The 21,949-nt window shown below is 55.5% G+C and overlaps 1 protein-coding gene across 4 annotated transcripts in view; it reads right to left on the bottom strand.

Annotated features, from left to right (window-relative positions):
• The window catches only part of TTC7A (tetratricopeptide repeat domain 7A), a 121,028-nt gene that overhangs the window by 47,843 nt on the left and 51,236 nt on the right, over nt 1-21,949 (bottom strand). For all 4 annotated transcript variants that reach the window (XM_014833136.3, XM_044772371.2, XM_070512142.1 and 1 more), the window contains 4 exons: nt 15,479-15,616; nt 13,871-13,954; nt 9,601-9,705; nt 106-223 (listed from right to left, as the gene is read on the bottom strand). In XM_014833136.3, the coding sequence (XP_014688622.1) occupies nt 106-223; nt 9,601-9,705; nt 13,871-13,954; nt 15,479-15,616 (445 nt within the window). The remainder of the gene's footprint in view (nt 1-105; nt 224-9,600; nt 9,706-13,870; nt 13,955-15,478; nt 15,617-21,949) is intronic.

A 21,949-nucleotide genomic window follows, 5' to 3' on the forward strand; every position in this document is an offset into this window, starting at 1 on the left:
GATGGAGGTCTGTTGGAGGGTGGGCACTGGTGGGACAAGATGCCTGGGAGGCCACTAGAAGGCCTGGGTCACCCTGAGCAGAGGCTCCTCGGCCCTGGCACTCACCGTCGGTGGCTTGCAGGCTGTAGGTGAGCCCCAGCGCCAGGTAGCCCTTGGAGAGGAACTCACCAGCTTCCTCCCCGAGGTCGATGACTATCGTGGCAAAGTGCTCCGCCTCCTCCAGCTGGAAAGAGGAGAGGCAAAGGTCACTGGGGAGGGAAGCTGCTCATAGTCGCCGGCCTAGGACACTCAGAACTGCAATTCCTCATGGGTGGGCAGCATGACCACAGAGGCCAGGTGGCTTGTCCAAGGCCACACAGCCACTGAGTGGGAGGATCAAAGCTGTTTCTTTGACCAGTGACTCCCTGGACCCCTTCCCCCACTGAGGGGCCTTATGTTCAAGGTCACAGGGCACTACCTCTCACAAAGCTTGCCCCAGGATCCCAGCTCCCTAACCTTTCCTCTGCTGAGAGCAGGGACCCAGGACTAGACCAGCCTCTTTCCTCATCTGGCCTCTGGAGGTACCTGTGTCTGTCCCTGCCCAGCTCAGCAGAGACAGGGAAGCTGGGATGGGGGGGCAGGCAGGGCTCTGGGCTTGGGCCTCGGGGACACCACCAACGCCGCAGATTGGGTAGGCTGCCACTCTGGCTCCCTCTGTGAGCTCGCTCCCTGACACAGGGAGCTCAAACTTTTCAGGGGAAAAAGGCCTCGGGCTGTTTTTGTACTGGGAGCAGGAGGGACTGGAAAGGGACCAGCTGGCGTGGGTCATGTGCACACATAGCATCATACACAACACGTGACACTAAGAGAAGGGCACACATAGGGCAGACCTCACGAGCCCTCTGGGGCACCCACAGCAGTCAGGCCTGTTGGGGAGGCAGAGCACAGCTGGGGGCCTCAGCCCTGCCCATCACGGCCCACAGGCCTCCAAGAAATGCCCTCTCCCTCCTACTGAACCCAGGAACGTCATCTGCCCACATGCCTGGCGTGGCAGTATACTGGTTATTCATGTCACCAAGCACAAAGATCGGACGCACACCACAGCAAGGAGGCTGAGGCAAGCACACCCAAAGCCCCACTGCCACCCGGATGTCAAGGCCCCTTGTGTGGGGTGTTTCCCCCAGTAGAGGCCCACACAGTCAGCCAACTGGGGAGCTAAATTCAAGCCCAAGTTGGCTTCTGGCACCCAAGCCAGTGTGCCCCTGCCCAGGCCCACCCCACCCAGCATGAGAGGGGCACTCTGTGCATCTGCGGCCTGACCACGGGCTGCAGCTGGGGCACCAGTGGACTCTCCCTCCCTGGAATGTGGAGTTGAGATGCTGAGACAGAGGCCATCAGCCATGGGGAGGCGAGTTGGGCCGAGTCCCCAGTCTGGGCTCAGTGGTGGTGAGCACTGTGCAGGAAAAAGGCTGAAGGAGCAGAGAACCGACTGAACAGAAAGGGAAAAAATAAAACCCAAGTACAGGAGAGGCAGAACGGTGAGCTGACAGCCCAAAGAGATGGCAGGAGGGGGCTGCATCCCTCTGTGGCCCGACCACCATCCCTGACAAATGCTGGCCAAGGCAGTCCTCAGGCCCCTCATGGTCGAGCTCAAGCTGCCGGCCTGGGCAGCGGGCCACCTTCAGGTTGGTGGGCTGGTCACTGAAAGGACAAGGGTGTCTGGGGAGCGGGGCCTCTGACACCACAGGCCTGAGGACTTGGGGTTCGGGAGAGGTAGTGGCTCAGGAAACCCCACAGCTGCCTGCTGCCCAGCCTTGGCTGGCTGGCTGGGCCCAAGGCTGCAGATGCTAAAATCCGTCTCCTGGAGCACCTGGCCCAGCAGGACTTGGGAGGGCTGTGGGGGCCTGAAGTCAGAGCCAGGGTGAGAGGAAAGAGCTGGAGGACAAGCTCCCACACACAGGCTCCCATCCCGGCTCAGTGCTGATAGCCATGGGGCCTGGAGCAAGTCACTCAGTTTCTGGGCCTCAAAGGTCTTCATCTGCAGAATGGGGAGTTGGAGCCCCTGCTCCCACTGCTCCTCCCTGCAAAGCTCCACTGAGGCTTCCGAAGTACCAGGCTCGGTGCTGGGCCCAGCTTGGGATGCCCAGTGACAAGGGGGCAGGAAACCTGGGTGAACAGGCACAGAATCCCTGTGAGCTGACACAAAGGAGGGTGAGACCCCACAGGATGAGGTGGCTCTTAATTAAGGCTCCCTGTGTGGTGCTGGCAGGGGGTTACGGGAGCTCCAAGAAAGGGGCAGTCATGTGGCTGGGGCTGTCCAAGAAGACCTCACAGCTGCAGGGGGGACAGGAGGCGCCACGGGAGGGCAAGTGAGCAAACAGCACGTGTCCTCCCTCACACCCCATGCTGATGTGGCCCAACTCACACGCCGTCCTTAGGCGTCACCATTCAAACAGGGGCCAGCTTTTTTTATAAACCATCAAGTACAAGTTATAAAAAGAATCCAGAAACCTACACACTCTTCCCATGGCCATGTCCTTCTACTCAGCAAACGCCAGCTTCTACCTCCTGCAACCCATGTAGAAAGGGCGCCAGGAACAAGGCTCAGCAATTACTGGAAAGAGGGAAAAGTTACTCCCCAGTTCATACACGTTATATGCTAGATTAATAGATCTCACCATCTTTTAGCTTTAAAAAGTGAAAACACACATCCTTAGCTTGTCTAACTTGTGGTCCACTCTGATCCCCAGATCAGTAGCCTTCCTTGGCCAGTAATTGCCCGCCTTTGTCTATGTAATTTAAAATGATCTCTATGGATGGAATCAGGATTTGTCTCAAATAAAACTCATAAGGCTTTAATGTACCATTTTCCTACATGGCCAACACTATTTGGATTTCTAATACCTATCACAAAGCAGCTTTCTGCACATGAGTCAGTGCAGTGATTATGAAGGAAAAGAAATACTGTCAATTCTATTAAGTATGACAGTATACAATGCAATAACATACAGTACTACTATACATGGGTGCTCTAGCCACAAAAGGGAAAAATGCTGTCACAGCAAAAATAAAAACACTTCAAAACATGTATGTATTTTAAATATAAAATATTTTTAAAACAAAAAAATATATATATTAAAGGGGCTGGCCCAGTGGCGCAGCGGTTAAGTTCGCATGTTTTGCTTCAGCAGCCCAGGGTTCACCAGTTCGGATCCCAGGTGCAGACATGGCACTGCTTGGCAAGCCATGCTGTGGCAGGCATCCCACATATAAAGTAGAGGCAGATGGGCATGGATGTTAGCTCAGGGCCAGTCTTCCTTAGCAAAAAAAAAAAAAGAGGAGGATTGGCAGCGGATGTTAGCTCAGGGCTAATCTTCCTCCAAAAAAAAAAAAAAGCAAGAAAACACTATATATATAATGCACAGTTCCCCTTCATCCAAGACAAGAGTGGGAATCCTAAAGCCCTTGGGAATGTAGCTTTGCCACCTTGGGTCTAAAGGACTATAATCCCACCAAGTCCAGACTCAGCTCCACACCCATGAATAAGCTCTCCACACAGAGCAGGGCAGCCTAGTAGCTAAGAACACAACTTCTGGGGCCAGATTTCCTAGTCTCAAATCCTGGTTTGGCTACTTAGTAACTGTGACCTTGGGCACGTCACTCCACTTTGCTGTGCCTCAGTTCCCTCCTCTGTAAAATGGGTATAACAAGTGTCTGCCTCATAGGGCTGCTGGGAGGACCGAATGAGAGGAAGACATGGTGAATGCTCAGAGTGGTGTCTGAATAAATGTAAACTATTATTATTACTAGTTGCAATTTTATACCTGTAATTAGTTTAATTTTCCAGAATGTTTTTAAATCTCAGCCTAACAGGTGTGATAAGTGCCATGTGAGTCCCTCTCCCGTAGCTACATGACCTCAATGACAAATTAAGAAGTGGCATCAAAGACCTTCTTGGAATCCAGAGGGGACACTATTACCTGCCTTTTGTCTCTGGCCTGAGCCTTAGTTACAGAAAAGGAGTGAATCTACTCAAGGACAACCATGCAGGCCACCATGCCGAGTTGGTCCAACTCTCTGACCCCGACCCATGGTCCAGGACACACATACAGGGAACCACTAAAGCGCCCTTGTCACAACGCGCACCCCCACCATGGGGAACACTCTCGGATATTTTCCAACCTAATCCCTGATCGTCAATTTCATTTTTTTTTTTTAAGAGTTCCATTTTACAACCCAGTGACGGGGCTTACTCGCAATCTGGAAACCAAATGGTTGGCTGAGCAGCCCAGAGCCTGCCCATCTATGAGCACCCTAGACATCTTCTCCCTGCCTGCCACCTCATTTGCCCTTTCCAGTCCCCAGACACTTCCTCCTGTGGCCTCAAAAGTCAACAGTTGGTGGCTCTGTAGCTGTGGCTGCTGCTTCTGTAAGACTAGCTCAGGTTGCAGCAGGAGGCCCTCCTTGCTCATCAAAATACTTCTGGGGTGAGGGGTTTTCAAAGCTCTTCTCAACTGTTCCCCTCCCAGGGAGACACTGCTTTGAACACCTCCCTCACCTATGGCAGCCATGTTAACTGGCACAAAATTCAGACGGAGAGCCCCTCTCTCTCCCTCCCTTGCAATTCTAGAGCGATATATGCCCAACTGACCTTTCACGGCCCTGCAGCCCCCTGATGGAGTAAGTGTTTCACAGCTGAACGGTCTGAGGCACAGGGAAACTTGGGACCTATCCAAGGTCACCTGGCTAGTAAGTGGCAGAACTGAGTTTCCGACCCACATCTCCTGAGTCCACCTCTGGAGCTTTCTAAGCTGCCTGATTCACAGCTGCTGTCTCTGGTTCTTCATTTTTCCCCTTTTTGACCCTTTGGGAAAAGGGTGCATTGAAGGGTATACAGTTTCGACCCTTTGCTTTTGCTGTCCATGAGTAAGGACAGTGTTCCCGTGACCTTACAAGTTCCTGCATCTCTCCAGTTTTCCTAATTTGGTTCCCACATAGACAGGCTTCTGGCCTGCACACTTTGCTCAGCTCGGGCTGCCTTCCACTTCAAGGGCTGTCTCATTCATCTTGCAGTGGGCCAAAGAGGTTGTCCCCCTGGAACCTTCACCTCTTCCTCCCTGCCTGGGAACCAGAGAAAGGTCCTTTCTGAACCCAGAGCTCTGTTTAAAGAGCGTCTCCAGTTTCTCCTGAGTCCCTTCCCACAGGGCCCAGGACCTCTTATCTGCTCTACTGAGAAGGAACTTTTTTTTCTCCTGGTAGCACTTTTCCTAATTTCCACAAGCTAGTGGCAGGACAGCTGGCATTCTTTCTTCCTTGCCTCATAAATACTTAATCCATCTGCCTACCCCCGAATCTGAAAAATGAAGGCAAAAACACAAAGCACATCCTTTCTGAGAGCATGCTATTTTGAAATGGCTGTCACAGGGACACCTGCCATCTACCAGGTACCTACAAAATGCTAAGCAGGGACACTCCTCAGCTCTGGTGTTTGCAGCCACCCGTAACAGGAGATCTGATTGTTTCCAGGTTACAGATGAGGCACAGAGGGTAAATTACTCTCCCAAAGTCACCCGGCTGCTAAGTGCGTAGGCCAAGATTTGAACCCTGTCCTCTCTGCCTCCAAAGCCTGCTCTCTTCCTACTACCCCCCTCACGGGAAGAGGCCAAGACAGCATTTCCATTTCCCAACCTCCTCTCCTCTGTGTGTGACACACAGCGCACGTGCACACCCCCATCTCTTATCCTAGGAGAGGTTCAACTTTTTTAGTTAAATGAATTTTAAATAATTGTGTTTGGAGGGATATCAAAAAATATTTACATCTCTGGGGCTGGCCTTGTGGCGCAGTGGTTAAGTTCTGCTTCAGTGGCCCAGGGTTTGCCAGTTCAGATCCTGGGTGCAGACATGGCACCACTTGGCAAGCCATGCTGTGGCTGGTGTCCCACATATAAAGTAGAGGAAAATGGGCACAGATGTTAGCTCAGGGCCAGTCTTCCTCAGCAAAAAGAGGAGGATTGGCAGCAGATGTTAGCTCAGGGCTAATCTTCCTCAAAAAAAAAAAAAAATTTACATCTCCTTTTCCTCCTGCCCTAAATAACTGGTTGGGGACCCTGGCAAGGTGCTGGCCAGGTGGAGGCAGGAAGCTACCACACACTGCCGTCATGGGTCAGAGCCTGGGACACCCTCCCCATGTAGAGGAGCTTCAGGCTAGGCTGGGGGCCAGTGTTCTCCCACCCGCTGCAAACTCCATGTCAGCCAGGACGTGACCCTGCAGGTCCCTTTGTCCAGCCCCTCCCTACTTACTCTCACCCAGGGACAACCTTGCTTTCAGACTCAGACCCAGCCTGGGGCATCCCACACTGGCTCTGGGCACGAGGACAGGATGTAGGGACAGCAGGTGCTCCACCTCTGGCACGAGGCCACCTAGTTCTGTTTCACCCAGCACAACTCGTTTTTCAAATGTCCTAGTTTCAGCCTCCCTTCCTACAACCTGGGCCAAATCGTCCACCCCCAGATTTCTGTCCCCTGCTCCTGGGCTTGGCTGGGCAATGGCTGGGCTGCTGGAGGCTGACGTGAGCCAAGAGCTATGAAGGCAGGAGACGGAGGTGGCATCAGACGCCTTTTGGGATCTGTGCCTGTCCCAAGCACTAGCACCCCCCTGCCCGCCACAGTCAGACCCATTCTTCATGCTTGTGGCCTTGAGAACAGAGAGTGCCTGGCTTCCTTGGAGAACAGGCTGCCCTTGGCTACCCACAGCCTGTTCTCGGCCCAGCGCCAACCCAGGGAGCCAGAGAGAACCACCGAACCAGATGCAGGCCTCCCACACCCATCCCTTCCAGCCAGCTGGGGCTGGCGCCATTCTATAAGATATGGACAAACACCTACTGTGTGCAGGGTTCTTTGTGGGGGAGAGGGGCTCAGGGTGCAAGACATGGTAAGTGAAGAAGCTCCCCGTCTAGTTGGGAAGACAAGTACCATATAAGGCAGTATTCATTGCCGAGGGATTGTGCTCATTGGCAAGCAGACCTACCCAATCAGCACCAGGCATTAAAACTGTGCTGGGGTTTCAAGAAGGAAGAGAGCGCTCCTGCCTTCAAGAAATACACATACAACAAGAAATACAATGCAATGTGCTGCGCGTCCAAGGCAGGTGGAAACGGGGCTTTAGGGAGACGCAGAGGGCGAGGTTCCTGGTCAGGGAAGGCTGCCAGGAGCCCACCCCATGGCCCTCCTGCGGGACCTCACTCTAGCCTGTACCCAATTTAAACCTTGGCTCCCAGCAGCCGCCAAACCCAAGTATGCTTCCCAGCTGAGCTTAAACAGCTCCCCCTTCTCCCCGATTCGGATGACAAGTCTGCGTGTTTAAGTTTCCTTTCGGGCTTTTCTATTTACGTTGTCATTGATTACTTTGCTCCTAACTCCTCTGATTTCAATTTGGACTGATTTGATCCTAATTTTATTACCATGTAATCTGAATGTGCAGAATTACTGTAATTATGCTGCTGAGGGAAACAGCTCCTCCATGGCGCGCAGACCTAAATTTAGGGCTTCTTGGCGAGGGCAGCCGTTGGCTGGGTGGACCCACAGCCGTCACAGAGCCGGCGGCCATTGGAAGCACAGACGCCCTCCCCTGCCTTACCCTTGGCGAGGTGGATATTTGGGGCTTCATCTTAGTGATGGGCTTGAGGTCCCTCTCAGGAGCCCCGGGAACACAGAGTGGTGTGAGCTGGGGGGTGGTGAGCCCACCCTCTCTGCATCCTCTGGCTCATACCACCCTCTCTTGCATGTGCTCAGCCTGGGTGTCTCCTCTCTGCCAGTACCCACGTCCCACCCACATCCCAAAGGTACCCTCTAGGGTGCAAGATGCTAACAGTCTCCCTAAAAACACTTGGGGAACAAGAAGTTATCCTGCTAATCCTGGGCTGAGGAAAGCAAGCTGACAGAAGGGCCTGCTGCTGGCCCACTGGGATCCTTCCCAGACTTACAAGCCTAGTCCAAGGCCTCCTCCTCCAGGAAGCCTCCTTGACCCGTCCAGCCCTTCTCATATTTTGTATCATTTATACACATATGAAAAAGAGACTACTATTATTTCTACTTTACAAATGAGGAAACCGAGGCACAGCAAGATTATGTACCTCACTCAAAGCCACACAGGGGGGCGGGCAGTGAAACTCCTACCCCCCTCATCACACTGCCTCTTCCAAATGCCTAGAGCGTGTTAGAGATCAGTCTTATAGAACATTGCACAAAGCCTGGGGCCAGCAGCCATGCGGGCACTGCAGACATGGGGTTCTGAGGACCAGCAAGTCAGAGGGGAAGGTGCTGTTTCCCTACCCTCCTCCTGCTGAGGAGTCAGTCCTCTCTGCAGCAGAGGGGACGAGGCCCACGGGGGCGCTGAGGCAGGGACCCAGGAGGGGGTCCTTGAGAGAGCTGGTGGGAAGGGTTAGAATACAGGGTCTCCCTTCCCAGGGCTGGACACTCAAGGAGGGGGGAGCGGCTGGAGGAGCTGGAGAGGCTGCTAATTCTGAAGCGCCTGCTGTATGCACCTGGTGCCTGGCACCTGCTGCCTTGGAACAAGCTGGACACACAACCGCAGGGGTAGGCAGGGGTGTCAGGACAACAGGAAGGGGAGGATGGTGTATGGCAGAAGCTTCCTCTTTGGGAGATGCTGGGCCCAGAGGCCACATGAAGGAACTGGGCCTATTTAGCCCGAAGAGAGGCGATATGGGTGGGGCTGACAGCCAACTCGTGGGAGAGAGGATGCACTGTTCTGTGCTGCTCAAGAGAGTGGAAATAGGACCACCCCTGACATCAGGAGGCTGATGTGGACCTGCAGAAGCCAGGCTGTCAGGAAGTGGGCTCCCAGTGAGAGGAGAACCCATGCAGAGGCCCCTCCACGAGAGCCGCCCCCAGGCCTGGAGCAGCAGCCCAGCGGAGCCGGGGGGAGGGAGGTACCAAGGCAAGGCCTGGGGGTCTGGGCTCCCAGCCCAGTGCTCTTTTGCCACTCCATGCTGTTCATCTCCAGCGCTTCAGGAGCCTGCAGTAAAGCCATGGCTGTGGACAGGGCACACCTTGCGCTTTTCTCCTAACAGGTCAGCTGCCTCTGCTGGGCCCAAGGCAGGGACCTGGGGGCTAGAGCCCAGAGGAAGGAGGGGGCTGGCAGAAGAGGCCACCTTCCCATTCTGCTGAGAGCTGGTTCTGACCAGTCAGAATGGCACCTTGCAGGCCCTCATGTATTGGATGTTAGGGAGTCTGAAGCCCCCAGAACAATGGATTGGCCCAGGTAACTCCGAGGTCTTGCCTACTACCCCACTGCTGGGCAGGTGGGGACACTTCTATGTTTGACTCCACATTTGGCTCCCTGGAGACCACATTTCAAGGCAGAATCACAAACCCAACAGCAGCCTGGGTTGGGGACATGCTGTTGGAGACAGAGACTGGAGTTTTCTCAGAAGCCTTTCTCCACACAGCTTCCCATGCTCCCCTACCCTATACACACTGCACGCACCCTCACATACAAAGCAAGACATGCACACCCCCAGCTCATGCCCCCTGCCACCACCCTCCTGCAGGAAGCCAGCAGGACCTGGGCCCTGCCCGCCTCTCCTCCTGCAGCTCACTCACCCAGTGCAGGGACCCGATGCAGACCTTGGCAGCCATCAGGGGCACAGTGGGGTCTGAGGGCCGCAGCTTCATGCACTCCCGCAGCAGCGACACGGCGTAGGCTGACTGCGGAAGAAAGAAAGGCAACACCATTACTCGCAGCCCTGGGTCGTGACAGACTGGGCGCCTGGTGCCTACAATTGGGGGAGCTCCGTAACAGCCAGTCCTTGCTCTGCACTCCTTCCCTCCCAAGATCCAGGAAGAGGGCCTAGCAGCAGGAGCCCAGGTGGTGCTGGCAGGCAAGTCCCTCCCGGGCCTCAGTTTCCTCGTCTGGAGAATGGAGGCTGTGACCCTTGCCCAGAGGTGATGTGACAACAGCTAAGGTAACAACAGATGGAAGCTCTTCAAAGGGAATTCAAAGGCGAACCACAGAAATCTTAGAGGTAGAAGGGACTTTCCAAACTTCTGAGTCAACACCTTTAGTTTACAGGTGACAAGACACGGCCCAAATCACATGGAGACCATGTGGAGGAGGCTGGGCTAGTGGCAGGGGGTAGGCAGACGCAGAAAGGCTGGCAGAGAGGGAAGAGGAGAGAAGCTAAGCTGGCAGAGTCTCCAGACAAGAATCTGGGGACGCCCTAAGGCTTCAGGGCTTCAGCCACGGAGACGGGGCCAGACTGGACCAGCTGAGGATGGCCAAGTGTGGAGGGAGGGCCAGTATGGGAGAGCATCCAGAGCCAGGCAGGGACATTACCACTAACAATAAGAAGAACACCAGCTAACACTTATCCAGATCATACTATGCTCCAGGCATTGGTGTACGTCAGAGGTCAGCAAAACACAGCCCACAGGCCAAGTCCGGCCCTCTGCCTGCTTTTGTAAATAAAATTTTATTAGAACTCAGCCACACCCATTCATGCTAGTATCGCCTATGGCTGCTTTCACGACGCAAAGGCAGTGTGGAGTAGTTCCCAGAGACTCTTTGCCCTGCAAAGTCAAAAATGTCTACTACCTGGCCCTTTACAGAAAGTCTGCCATTTTAAGTGCTTTATAAATATTAAATCATTTAATTTTTACAGCTTTCCTATAAGGTAGGCGCTATGTCTCTATTGAAAGAGAAAGAAACTGAAACGCAGAGAAGTAAAGTAGCCTGTTCAAAGCCACACTGTCCATAGGCCACTCAGCTGGCGTTTGAACAGTTAGGCTCCAGGCTCGTAACCACTGCCTTATCCTGCCTCTGTGGTGACTACCTAGGTCAGAGAGGAGGCCTCTGTCTCCCTGATACACACACACATACACACAGACACACTCAGGGCTGGAACCTTCTGACTGAGTCCAGTGCTTTTCCACCAGCACGCACACTTCCATCCCCGTGTGACCTCCAGATAGGCAGGGGCGTGTGGGTGTAACCACGAGGATTCCCACAGGCCAGGCCCTACTGTGGCCGAGCTCCCCACCAGTAATGACCTCGCACCCTCCCCAGCACTCCGGTGGTACTACTGCGGAAATGGGGGCTCGGGAAGACAGCACACAGCACGGTGCGAGGGACCAGAAGACGCAGACCTGGGACCCCACTGGTCTGTGTCCACTCTGGGCCCCCTGCCTCTCTCTAGCTACCCCTCCTTTCTCTGCCAGCTAAGGAAGAGATTTTCTCCACCCAGCTGTGACAGACTTCCCTGGGCTCCGACTCAGACTTTCAGGCCAATTCCGGGGCTCTTAGCCAGGGCCTGCTCCGTGCCCAGTGCTGGGCTATAGGTTGTGGGGCCACTGCGGGAAGGGGAAGCAGCGGTGGCTGGAGCCTATCAGGTGCCACAGAAAGGCTGAGGAGAAAAGACAGACGCCACCCTCCCCCACAGCCTTCAGGAAACTAGAGGGTGTGAGACCAAGTCCTGGAGGGTGTCAGCAGGCCACCCGCTCCGGGAGACTGCACTGGGTGCCCACGTGAGCTGCAGCGAGGGAGGCTGCATGAGGGGCTGCAAGGAGCTGCCGACCCCCCCAACTCCTCCTGAGACCCTCTCCTGTGAATGCCACTCCCAGCGCCCCCACCACGGCCCCTCCGTCCACACATCCCAGCAAGCCTCGCGCCTCTCCTTGGCCTCCTTCCCTGGGTGGCTGACCTTTGCATCCTCGAAATACAGGCTTCTCTAACCCTGACCCTCTACGTCCCACCCCCACACAGACCACAAAACGCTGCTATTTAAGGAGCCATCTGAGGACTCCGCTGTTGGAGCAGCCGGCTCTTTTTTTTTGTCGTGCTGGTTACCTAGCAACACAGCCAATCCGCCTGTCTGCCGGGAGACCAAGAGAAAAAGCGCCCTAAATCATGCCGTGGGACTTCCTGCAGGCTGAGGTACCGGATATATTTATACGGCCCAGCCTCACCTCCTGGAAGACCCCTTGGGCACAATCACAGGTACAGAACCCTGATTCCCACCTTAGGCTCTTGGCAAAGGTGACGTCTGGCCCCTCTTCCGAGGGCTGAGTGGGCCAACCATGCAGACTGACGTGGTGCGCAGGGTTCCCGAGGGAAGTGGACAATGAGCTTCCAGAACAACCTCCGGCACTGAATGCAGGGGTGGGTACAACCCAGTGTCTCCAGCCTATGGGGCCTCATGTGTGAAGAACTCACATATCGCCCTGCCTGTAAGTCCATTCTTGTGCCCTCCTCGCTCATCTGTGAAGGTGTTAAGCTGGAATGCCAGCTCCCCGGATCCTAGGATGTGCCAGGCTGTATCTGGACCTCTCTGAGCCTGGCTACTTCTCAGTAAGGAGGCGGACGCCCCCCCACCCCAAGCTAACGGGACCCCTTCTCCTGAGACTGGGGGACTTCCAGGAGCATTCCTAGAAACTAAAGCTAACTTCCATGTGTGATGCATTCTTCTGAGGAGGGGTCCCCAGCTTTCCTCATCTCCTCAAAAGGTCCACAACCCACAGAAGTGGGGAAGTCGCTGCCCTGGCTCTGGGCCTCTCCTCCTGGTCCAAGCTCACTGTTACTAGACTAGAGGCACTTTCTCCGTTTCCAGGAGGCAGGAAGAAGCTGTCACATGCCACTGTGAGCTGTCTGCCTGGGCTCTATGGAAGCTCCAGCCCCACCCTCTCCCCTCCCCTGGCCTCACCTTATCTCTGTTTTGAACTCTCCCTGAGCCTTGACAGGACTGCTGAGCACAGAGCCAGGGTTCACCATATCAGAATTTCAGGATGCTCCAGGATGCTCCGGGAGGTGGGCAATGTGATGGGAGAGGGGGAAGAGGTTTGGGAAGACAAATGCTCTGCAGGCCGAGGGGTCAGGAAGGCTCCTCACTTGAGTCTTGGCTGTACTCCCCTTGGCCCTTCCCACCTGCCAGGCTGCAGCACCTGCTCTCCCTCCCTGGCCGCCCCGCTCCCCCCCCCCCCCCTTAGGATGGGCCAGCATGCTCTCCATTCCTGGAGGAGGCTCCAGCAAGCCTATGAGGGCCCTCCGCGGAGAGACCAGAAATGGCAGGTGGTACAGATGGGCGGGGGGCGGGGGAGGAATTCCCTCAGCCCCACGAAAGGGCTCTGGGTGTTTACAGCTCTTGGAACGATCTGCAAACTCATGCCACCTTATTTCCTGCATTCATGGCATTCTCAGCCTCAACACCCTCGGCACCCAGCTCCGGAAAGGGTTTCCTTTCATGCCAACGCTTAAAATAGAGGCTTATGTAAGTGTAATTCTCATCTGAGGAAAAACCAGGGGGTGCTTGGACAGGGCTTGGTGGGTGGAAGCAGATGCAGTCTGGCGACCCGGGATAAGGTCAGCCCCCGCTCTGCGTGGAGTCTCTCCTGCCCGAGCCCACCACCGCGTCCACCACGCAGTTGTTCCTCCAAACTCCCCTGGGGGAGCTGCTGCTCCGCTACCCCCAACCCCTTCCTCCGGACTCACGGCAGGTCCCTTCCTGATACCACACTCGGTAGGCAGGACGCGAGCTACAGCCCAGCGGAAACAGTGTTCTCGCCTGGAACCCACGTCCCATCCCTGTCTCGTGTAATTCACCCAGAGAAACGCTACAAGGCCCCATGTGCGCACACATACTCAGAAAAGGCTCATCACCCTTGCACACTGGCACACTCGTAACTCACACATGGATGCTGGATTCACACAGGGGTCTGTGCGTGATCCTCTTGTGCCCTTACTGTCCTGGAGGTGAAAATCAGCTGCTGGGCAACATTTCTGAACCAATCCCCCCGCCCTCCCCTCACCTCCAGAGGGATTAGAGGAGAGCAGAGCCCCCTGAGGGTGGGTGTGCAACCCCCAGCACACCCAGGGCCTTACCTTCCCACACGCCACCATGGAGAGGGCCACTTGGTACCAAAGGTGGAATTCTCCGAACGCAAACTTCATGGCTCGCTCCAGGCACTGAGGAGAGGGAGGTGGTCAGCACTTCCCCGCCAGGGGTCCCACCCTGGTCTTCCCACCCCCAGCCCAGCCCAGCCCCTTCCAGGGTAACCACTGCCCAAGTCACTTTGCACAGGAGGCTGTAGGAGGCCCAGACTACTTGGTTCCCGTCAGAAAACTCCAGGGCTAACATGTCCCTGCCAATGGCATGCTGTGTGACCCTGTGCAAGTATCCCACCCTCTCTGGCCCTGGATTCCCACCTCCATAACATGTGAGTGATCTCACGGGTGATGGTGAAAAGCGAATGAAATGAGATTTTCGAACGTGCTTTCAAAGTGTGGACATCCAATAAAAAGAATAGCAGTGACATTCATCCTTATTGTGCAAGGCCCTGTTCTCACCTTTTTACATGTATTAACTCATTTACTCCTCTCAATGACCCCTTGAGGTGTATTTTCTCATCAGCCCCATTTCTCAGATGAAGAGGCTGAGGCTGAATGACTTGCCAAAGTCACAGGGCCTGTAAGTGGCAGATGAGGCTGACGGCAGGGCCCACGGAGAGGATGCCGCCCAAACCTAGAGGCTTTTCTTTGTTCTCTTGTTCTCCACCACCACTGAGGACATCACCTGCCCCACAGCCTGTCCAGTCCTGGGCAACCCCGCATGTGTGGCCAGGAGTCACTCTGTGGCCATGGTCAGGCAGGGTTGGGAACAGAGGGGAGGGACCAGATGGCACGCACCTTCAGAGCTCAGTGGCGTGGGTTCACGCGCTGGCTCAGCAGCACTTCCTGTGCCATCTCGGGCAAAAACCTCCTCTCTGGGCCTCACCTTTCTCATTGGTAAACGTGAGAGATCACTGCTTATCCCTCCCACGTTAAGGAAGGTCTCCTCTGAGATAGCACCGTGCATGGTGTCTGGTGCGAGCAGGGGCTCGGCAGATGTCACTGTCCCTCCCCTCAGGAGCCCTCCTAAACACATGGAAAGAGCATGTACTGCCAAGAGGCCCAAATCCCATCACAAGGGCCCCAAATGTGTGTGCCCACGTGCACTGTGGCAGGGGGCAGGAGAGAGGGGCAGCTCAGGACCCGTGGTCCCCCCAGTCAGAGAGGCACACCCCCAGGCACAGCCCACAAGGCGTTGCCCCAGCAGGGTTGGCCCAATAGAAACGGGGGTGTCTGTCGGCCGGGCGGGAGGGGTCCCAGCTCCCAACATACACCCAGCTCAGAACCCTGCCAGAAGAGGCAGTCACAAAACGCCAGTGTTATCCCTGGGAGAAACTGAGGGTGGGTAATTTTCCTCTTGTGCTTCTCTATACAATGCCATGTGTTCTTTCAAAAGAAAAACACATAAAAATATTAGTAAAACCAGAAAATGCCCTGCCAGTGAAGGGCAGCACTGGAGGTGGAGCAGTCCCAAGGCCAGCCTCCCAGGAAATGGGCTCAACCCCCAGGTAGAGGCAGGGATGGGACAGTGAGGACAACTGGTGGCTCCATCTGATTTCCTCTGTGCGCCACCAGACTCCTGGGTGGGTGGGCCGGACGTACCTCAGAGAGCATGACGTACTGCCCCCTCCTGCCCAGCGTGATGCTCAGGAGGTCGTAGATGGCCGCTGCGTTCTGCAGGCTCACTGCCCGGTCCTCTGCCTGCTCCGGCGCCCGGCTCAGCACCACATCCCGAGTAGCCTGTGGGGGACGTGGTTTGGGAAAGAGTGAGGACAGAAATAAGCAGGTGTCTGTGCCCACAGTGCCCCTGCCTTGCAGGCCCAGCAAGTGTCACCCTTCCGCTGCTGATCCACACTCCCAGAGACAGCCAGAGCCTTTCCCATCCCTACAAACACCTTCTCAAGAAAGAAAACCCTCCACCCTTAGCTCAGCTTGCAGTAAGCGAGCAGTGGTAAGGACTCAAGCTCCAGGTGGTCAATATTTTATTCTGCAAAATTTCAAACCCGCAGGAACGTTGCAATAGGACCACAGCAGTACACCCAATTGTTAACATTTATCACATCTGCTTTGTCTCTCTACAATATATAATAATAATAATAATGTCAGGGCAACATGACCCTTCACCCCTAAATACCAGAGGACATTCTTTTCATAACCACAACAGAAATGCCAAATTCAGTGACTGTAACACTATTACTGTCACCTAACACCAGTTCATATTCAGATTCTGCCACCTGTCCCACTGATGGCCTTTCTAGTAGTTTACTTTTTCTCATCCCGGGATCCAATCCAGGATCATGCCTTGCATCCAGGTGCCATGTCTCTTTAGTCTTCTTTCATCCAGCAGAGGCCCTCAGCCTCTGTCAGGACAGCGGTGTTTTTGAGGAATACTGGCCAGCTGTTTTGTGGAACCGCTCCTTGTGTGTTTGTGACTGTCCACTCACAAAAGAGATCAGGGGCTTGACTCATGGGAGGGGAGCTCAGGCTGTGGCCCCTCGGTGCCCTCTTCTTTTCCTCTGCGGGTCCCCCAAGTCCCTCTGATGAGGACCCCCCATATCTCCTTCCCATCACCCCTGTGTCCAGCCCAGACCCTATCCTTGACTCACTCCAGTCACAGAACTCTCCTCTCTGTCCTCCCCAAGGAATCTCCCAACACTGGAGGCCTCTGTGCTCGGCGTCCAGCATCCGGGAGTTCAGTAGCTCAGAGTTGCCAGGTGGCTGCTCAGGAAGGGGAGGGGCGAGGGAAACCGTGCTTCAGGAGAGGCGATTCTGTGCAATCTGAAGCGGGGAGCTCTGTACCACCAAGCCTGGAATCTCACCCTCAGGGATTTGGGACCCTCTCGTTCCGTGGCCTGTACCATGCAGTCCTAGTCCCCGCCCCCACCCCTGTACACTCATACCCTGGGGACAGAGCTCAGGCTTGGGAGTAGCTGACCAGGAGTCAGGACACAGGGGGCTCTGAGCTGAGCAGTAACAGGGCAGGGACGGGGTTGGGGATGCACTGGGACCCCCATCTCCCCCTCACCCACACACTCTCTCAGGGCTGTGCCTGAGATGAAGCAAAGCTGGGTTCTGGCCAGATGCTCCTGCTGGCTGCTCCAGCATCCTCTCCTCTCCCATCTCATCTCCCCTCTGCCAAAGGGGTCTCTTCCCAGCATCCTCCTCCCTGTGTAGTGGGGTCTGAACCTCTCCATGTGTTGGGACTCGCCTTCTTCTACTTCCCCACACAGGACCTCAGAGCCAAGAACTCGGCCTTCCCGAGAGTAAAATGGAGTGCTGGCCCTGTAATCCCACATCTCACTGGTCAGATCCAGACAATCCTTTCCGTCTACAGATGGTTTTCTCATCTCCCCTCTGGACAGGACTACTACCCCTCCTCCAGGTCAGGAGAAGAGGTTTCCAAGGGCAAGTAGCTGCAGAGGCAGGAGCCCAGTGGCCTTCACTGTAAGCTCTGGATGTGTCCTGCGTGCGAGCCTGAAGCGCATTTCCACAGAAGCTTCTGGAAGCCAGAATGCCTAAGACCCAAGGAAGTGACTCACCCATGGGGGCATTTCAGGCAGTAAGGCGGCAGTGGCCAGGCATGTCCTGACAGCTGCCTCTCCAGCCACAATAGGCCAGGGCTGCCCACCACCCCCACGGACATGGACCAGCCCCAGGAGAGGGGCCTGGGGATGCCAGGAGATCCCCAGAAATGCTGAGCACTGGTGCCAGAATGGTAAACAAGAGTCGGCTAGGAACTCCAAAGGGTTAAGGAAGAGGAGTGGAGAAGGAAAGTGCCAGAGAAATCCCCCTCCTTCCTGGTGAAATCCACCCACACAGGCACCAACAGGAAGAGAGAAGAGATTCTAAGGAGAGGCATGGCAGGAGCTATTTCACTGAGCTGAATGGGGACACAAAACTGGCTCTGCGCCTGGCCATGTACCTCCCCACTCCTCCACCTCCAGCAACTCCCCAGCTCCCCATGCCCAGGGTAGCGCCTGGAGAGGTGCCTCCACTGGCAGCAATGGGGGCATGGGCCAGGGAGGTTACTGACACCTACGGCAGCAGTACACAAGGCGTAGACTGAGCGAAATCTGACCCAGAATTCTGGTAGGAGAAGGTCCTGATGGAAACCGGGGCAGGCAGCCTGCAGGGGTGGCTTTCCTGTGGGGTGTGGGCAGAAGCTTGGCTGGGCACATGCAGGATCTGGAGACCCGCCCATGCAGACCAGTCTCATTCAGGGGCTGGTGAGCAGCAAGCTGTCACCACAGGCCTCAGCATGGGTTGGCCTGTCCTCGATGTGTAGCCCCTGCCAGACCCCAACTCCCAACCCCCTCCCAGACTGCCCAGGATAATGTCTAAACTCCTTTCTGTGGCTGCAAAACCAGCCTCTTGACCATGAGGCCCTGCCCTCGTGGCTAGCTTCTCCTCCTCACCAGCTCCCAAGTCCTCCCCTGGCCACACTGGACGCCCTGCAGCTCCCTGTCCCCACCCTGGCCTGTCTTCATTCCCTGTCAACTTGGATGCCTTCTGGCTCCTCTGTGAAGCCAGGAATCTGTCCCTTCAGTGCTGTCTCTGACTTATCTCGCCAGGCGAGGGAGGGTTCCCATCGTCCTCTCCCAACACCGGGGACATACTCTGGCCCCCCGAAGCCCAACGGGTTCACCAGTTCTTGGACAGTGACGTGTCTCGCTCGACTCTAGACTCCCAGCCCTAGCACAGGCTCACACACAGCGCTCTCCCCGGTCCTCGTCTGTAGAACAAGTAACACACGAGAGAGATTTCCGGGCCTGGTGTGGAAACTGCCTCCTGTCGTCCTAGACTTTGACCTTTAAGAGAACAGTATCTCTGAACTTGTGCCCGGTGTGAGGGAGGGGTGGATTTCCAGCACTGGGCGTGCAGGAGGTCAAAGAACAGGAATGGAGGAGAGGATGACAGCAGCATCTCGGGGCCTGGGGACCGAGCTTCCCCAGTCAGCAGACAGCAGGGAGCATCTTCTCAGGGGTCCTCAGGACTTGACACCTGTGCCGAGAGGGAAGCGTGGTTCCCCAAAGGAGAGCCAAAAGCAGAAGTTTGCCCAGCGGTTGCTATGGCTTTGGGGCAGGGCTGCGGGGCTGGCTGGGCAACACCTAAGTACGCAACCATGGTAACAGGGTGGGGTGGAGGGGGAAATGAGGCAGAAAGAAGGAAGTCTTGGGGGTTGGTGACAGGGTAGGAATTCATGTGCAGCTCAGGGGCCAGAGCAAGCCTCAGAGGACAGGGCCTCAGACACCCTGAGGCTTCAAGTCCCTCCTCAGGGCGCGCCAGCTGTCCTGCTCGCCCTCCCTGGGCTCACCTCCCTTAGGCCACACAGTGCTCCCAGCTCCATCAGCTGCCTGCCCTGAACTAGTCCCAGCCACACACTTTCTCTTCCACCATTTAAACGGTCTCACTAGGAAGTCCTCCAGATCAAGTGCAGTGACAGATATGCAGGCACCTATGACCCTTAAAACAACGTACAGACACTAAATATCCTTCTCACCACCATATTCCTTACTAGTCTTGGAATCATGGCAGGATACTCTCCCCTGATTTCTCCCCGCCATAACCTCCAGGCCCACCCCCAGGCCTCCCACCTCTGGGGCGCAGGGCTCTTGTCTAATCCACACATTTAGTCCCAGGCCCAGCTCAGCAGTTGTCCGGGCTCCCAGCCTTGGCCCCTCTGGCTGTCCTCCCAGTGGCAGCCTCCCCCAGACCAAAGGACGTTCACCCCAGGCCTCTCGCAGGTCAGAAGGGGAAAAGCCAAAGAAACATGCTCCTCTCCATCCCCCTCATCCAACAGCTCATGACTGCCTGCAGGACGCAGTAGGGGTCTTTGGACAAGCATCCCTGAAGCAAACATAGGGCCTTAGGAAAAGGGCCGCAAGGGAATCTCCATTTCCCCAGGCGGGCCAGCCCGTTCGAGACCAAAGGCAGGCCGACTCTTGCTCAAATAGACGTCCCTTAGGTGTGTGCCATGCATTTCAGGAGCTGAATTCTCACTGCCATCATCTCATCTGGCCTCACAGTGACCCCAGGGAGGGGCAGGATGAAACCACTGACACCCCCTTTGCAGATGGGGAAACTGGGCCCCCTGAAGGTGAACTAACTTGTGCTAGGTCCCTGGGAGTTAAGGCTGAGCCTCCGACGGCCAGTCCCGGGCGGCTGCACTCCTGCTGCCTCGTGGGCCTCCTCCATCAGCCCCAGTTCCGACCCTCTGCTGACTGCAGGGCCTCGGCCGGCACTCAACTTCACTCCCACCCAGCCCTGTTTCTCCTCTCTAATCCTGGACACACACAGGGTAAGAGATGGAAACGAAACTAACTTGAGGGGCACTTGGTCAGTGGCATTTCATAGTTCTCACAATGACCTTCTCACACACTGTTGTCCTATTTTACAGATGAGAAGACTGAGCGAGGCCTATGGAGGCCAGGTAGGCTCCCTAAGGCATACAAATGGGGGGTTGGGACCCAGAGCAGAACTTAGACATTCTGCCTTCACTCCTTGCCTCTTCCCTTGCCTCCAGGTGCCTCCAAGGAAGTGTCCTGTAGCCTTGTCCGTGCCATCAGAGGCCCTGGGATGGCTCTGCTTGTGGAAGAACCAAAGAAAGACACAGGCTGGGCTTCCCCATCAGGCCCAGGTGCTGTTCTTCTGCAGAGAATCAGCTTCCTGGGCAATGAGCCCAGGGCCCCGCTCAGCTCTGCCCTCAGACAGACCATCTCCACCCACCAGGGACCCAGCCTCAAGGCCTGCCGCAGACCTTCCACAACAACCACCCTGCAAAGGAGTCTCCTGGCAGCATCCGCGCCTGGCGCTTCCCCTCCCTGGAGGATGCTGTCACGTTCCGCTCGTGCTGTCGTCCTCCACCAGCAGACATAATTACCACCGCTCTCGGGCTGCCAGTCCACAGAGCCAAGAAATAACAGGCTCCGTGACATGTCCCAGCCAGCCAGCCAGCGACCTGGGCCGGGCCCACGCCAGCCCCCGCTCTCCTGCCCCGTCGGGCTCCTGCGGCAAATATCACAGCTCCTCCTGCCAGCCGGGGGAGAGGCTGTCCCACCTCCGCTGAACCGAGCGTCCTCAGCCTGCAGCGTTCTCAGACCCTTTACCATCGCAGCACAGCAGAGCAAGGCCTTGTGTTAGAACTACCCAGGTGCCAAACGCTGGAACTAGCTGTGCTCATCTGCCAAGACCCAAATAGAATCTAGCCCAGGAAGCACTTTTTTTTTTTAACCGACTGGTATCCTCAAACCAATTTTTCTCCCAACCAGATCCAAACCTAAATGTTTTCTAAAATGACCGAGTCAGAACCAAGTATTTACCAGGATGAAATGAACACGTGCTGAACATCCACAATGTACCAGGCACCTTCATGTTCGTTTTCTCACTTAATCTGCCCAAACCCTGCAAGAGAGGCCTTATTAGCCCCATTTTACAGGTGAGAAAACTGAGGATCAGGGAGGTGAGAAACTCGCTCAGGCCGCACAGGACGTGAATGGCCAATTCAAGATTCAAACTGCCGGGTGCCTGCCATTGGGTATGGCACAAAGTCAGTTTATTAACCTGCAGGGACCCAGTACCCAGAGGCTCCCCAACCCACCTGACCCTAGCTCACCCCAGGCCTCAGTGCCTTCCAGTTCCCATGAGCCTGACACCAGCAGCAACTTCTCCCCCAGCTGAGTGAAACAGGGACCCAAGGATTCGGTTTGCTGTAGCACATATTTTCATGTCCCAGATTGGTATTTTAGAAATGGCCAACATTCCCGTAGCTTCTGGTTCCCCAAGTGTTTGAGAAAATCAGCCTGGTTTTGATACATGGTTCTTCCAAAAACTAGAATATGCATTTGGGGTTCAGCAGATCGAGGTAATTCCTTCTGATTTGGGGACCAGGATTTCCTAGAGTCCCTGGATACCTACTCCACTAGGCAGGAGTCCCCCTGGGACAGGGGCTAAGATTGAATCACTCACCACTATCTCCAGTGCTATCGGAGCTGCTCAAACAACACTGGATGGATGGACAGATGGTTAGATGGGCGGGTGGGTAGCTGGATGGATTTTAAAACGCCCTTTTGGCTC

This window comes from Equus asinus, chromosome 6, assembly GCF_041296235.1.
Source record: "Equus asinus isolate D_3611 breed Donkey chromosome 6, EquAss-T2T_v2, whole genome shotgun sequence".
NCBI lineage: Eukaryota > Metazoa > Chordata > Mammalia > Perissodactyla > Equidae > Equus > Equus asinus.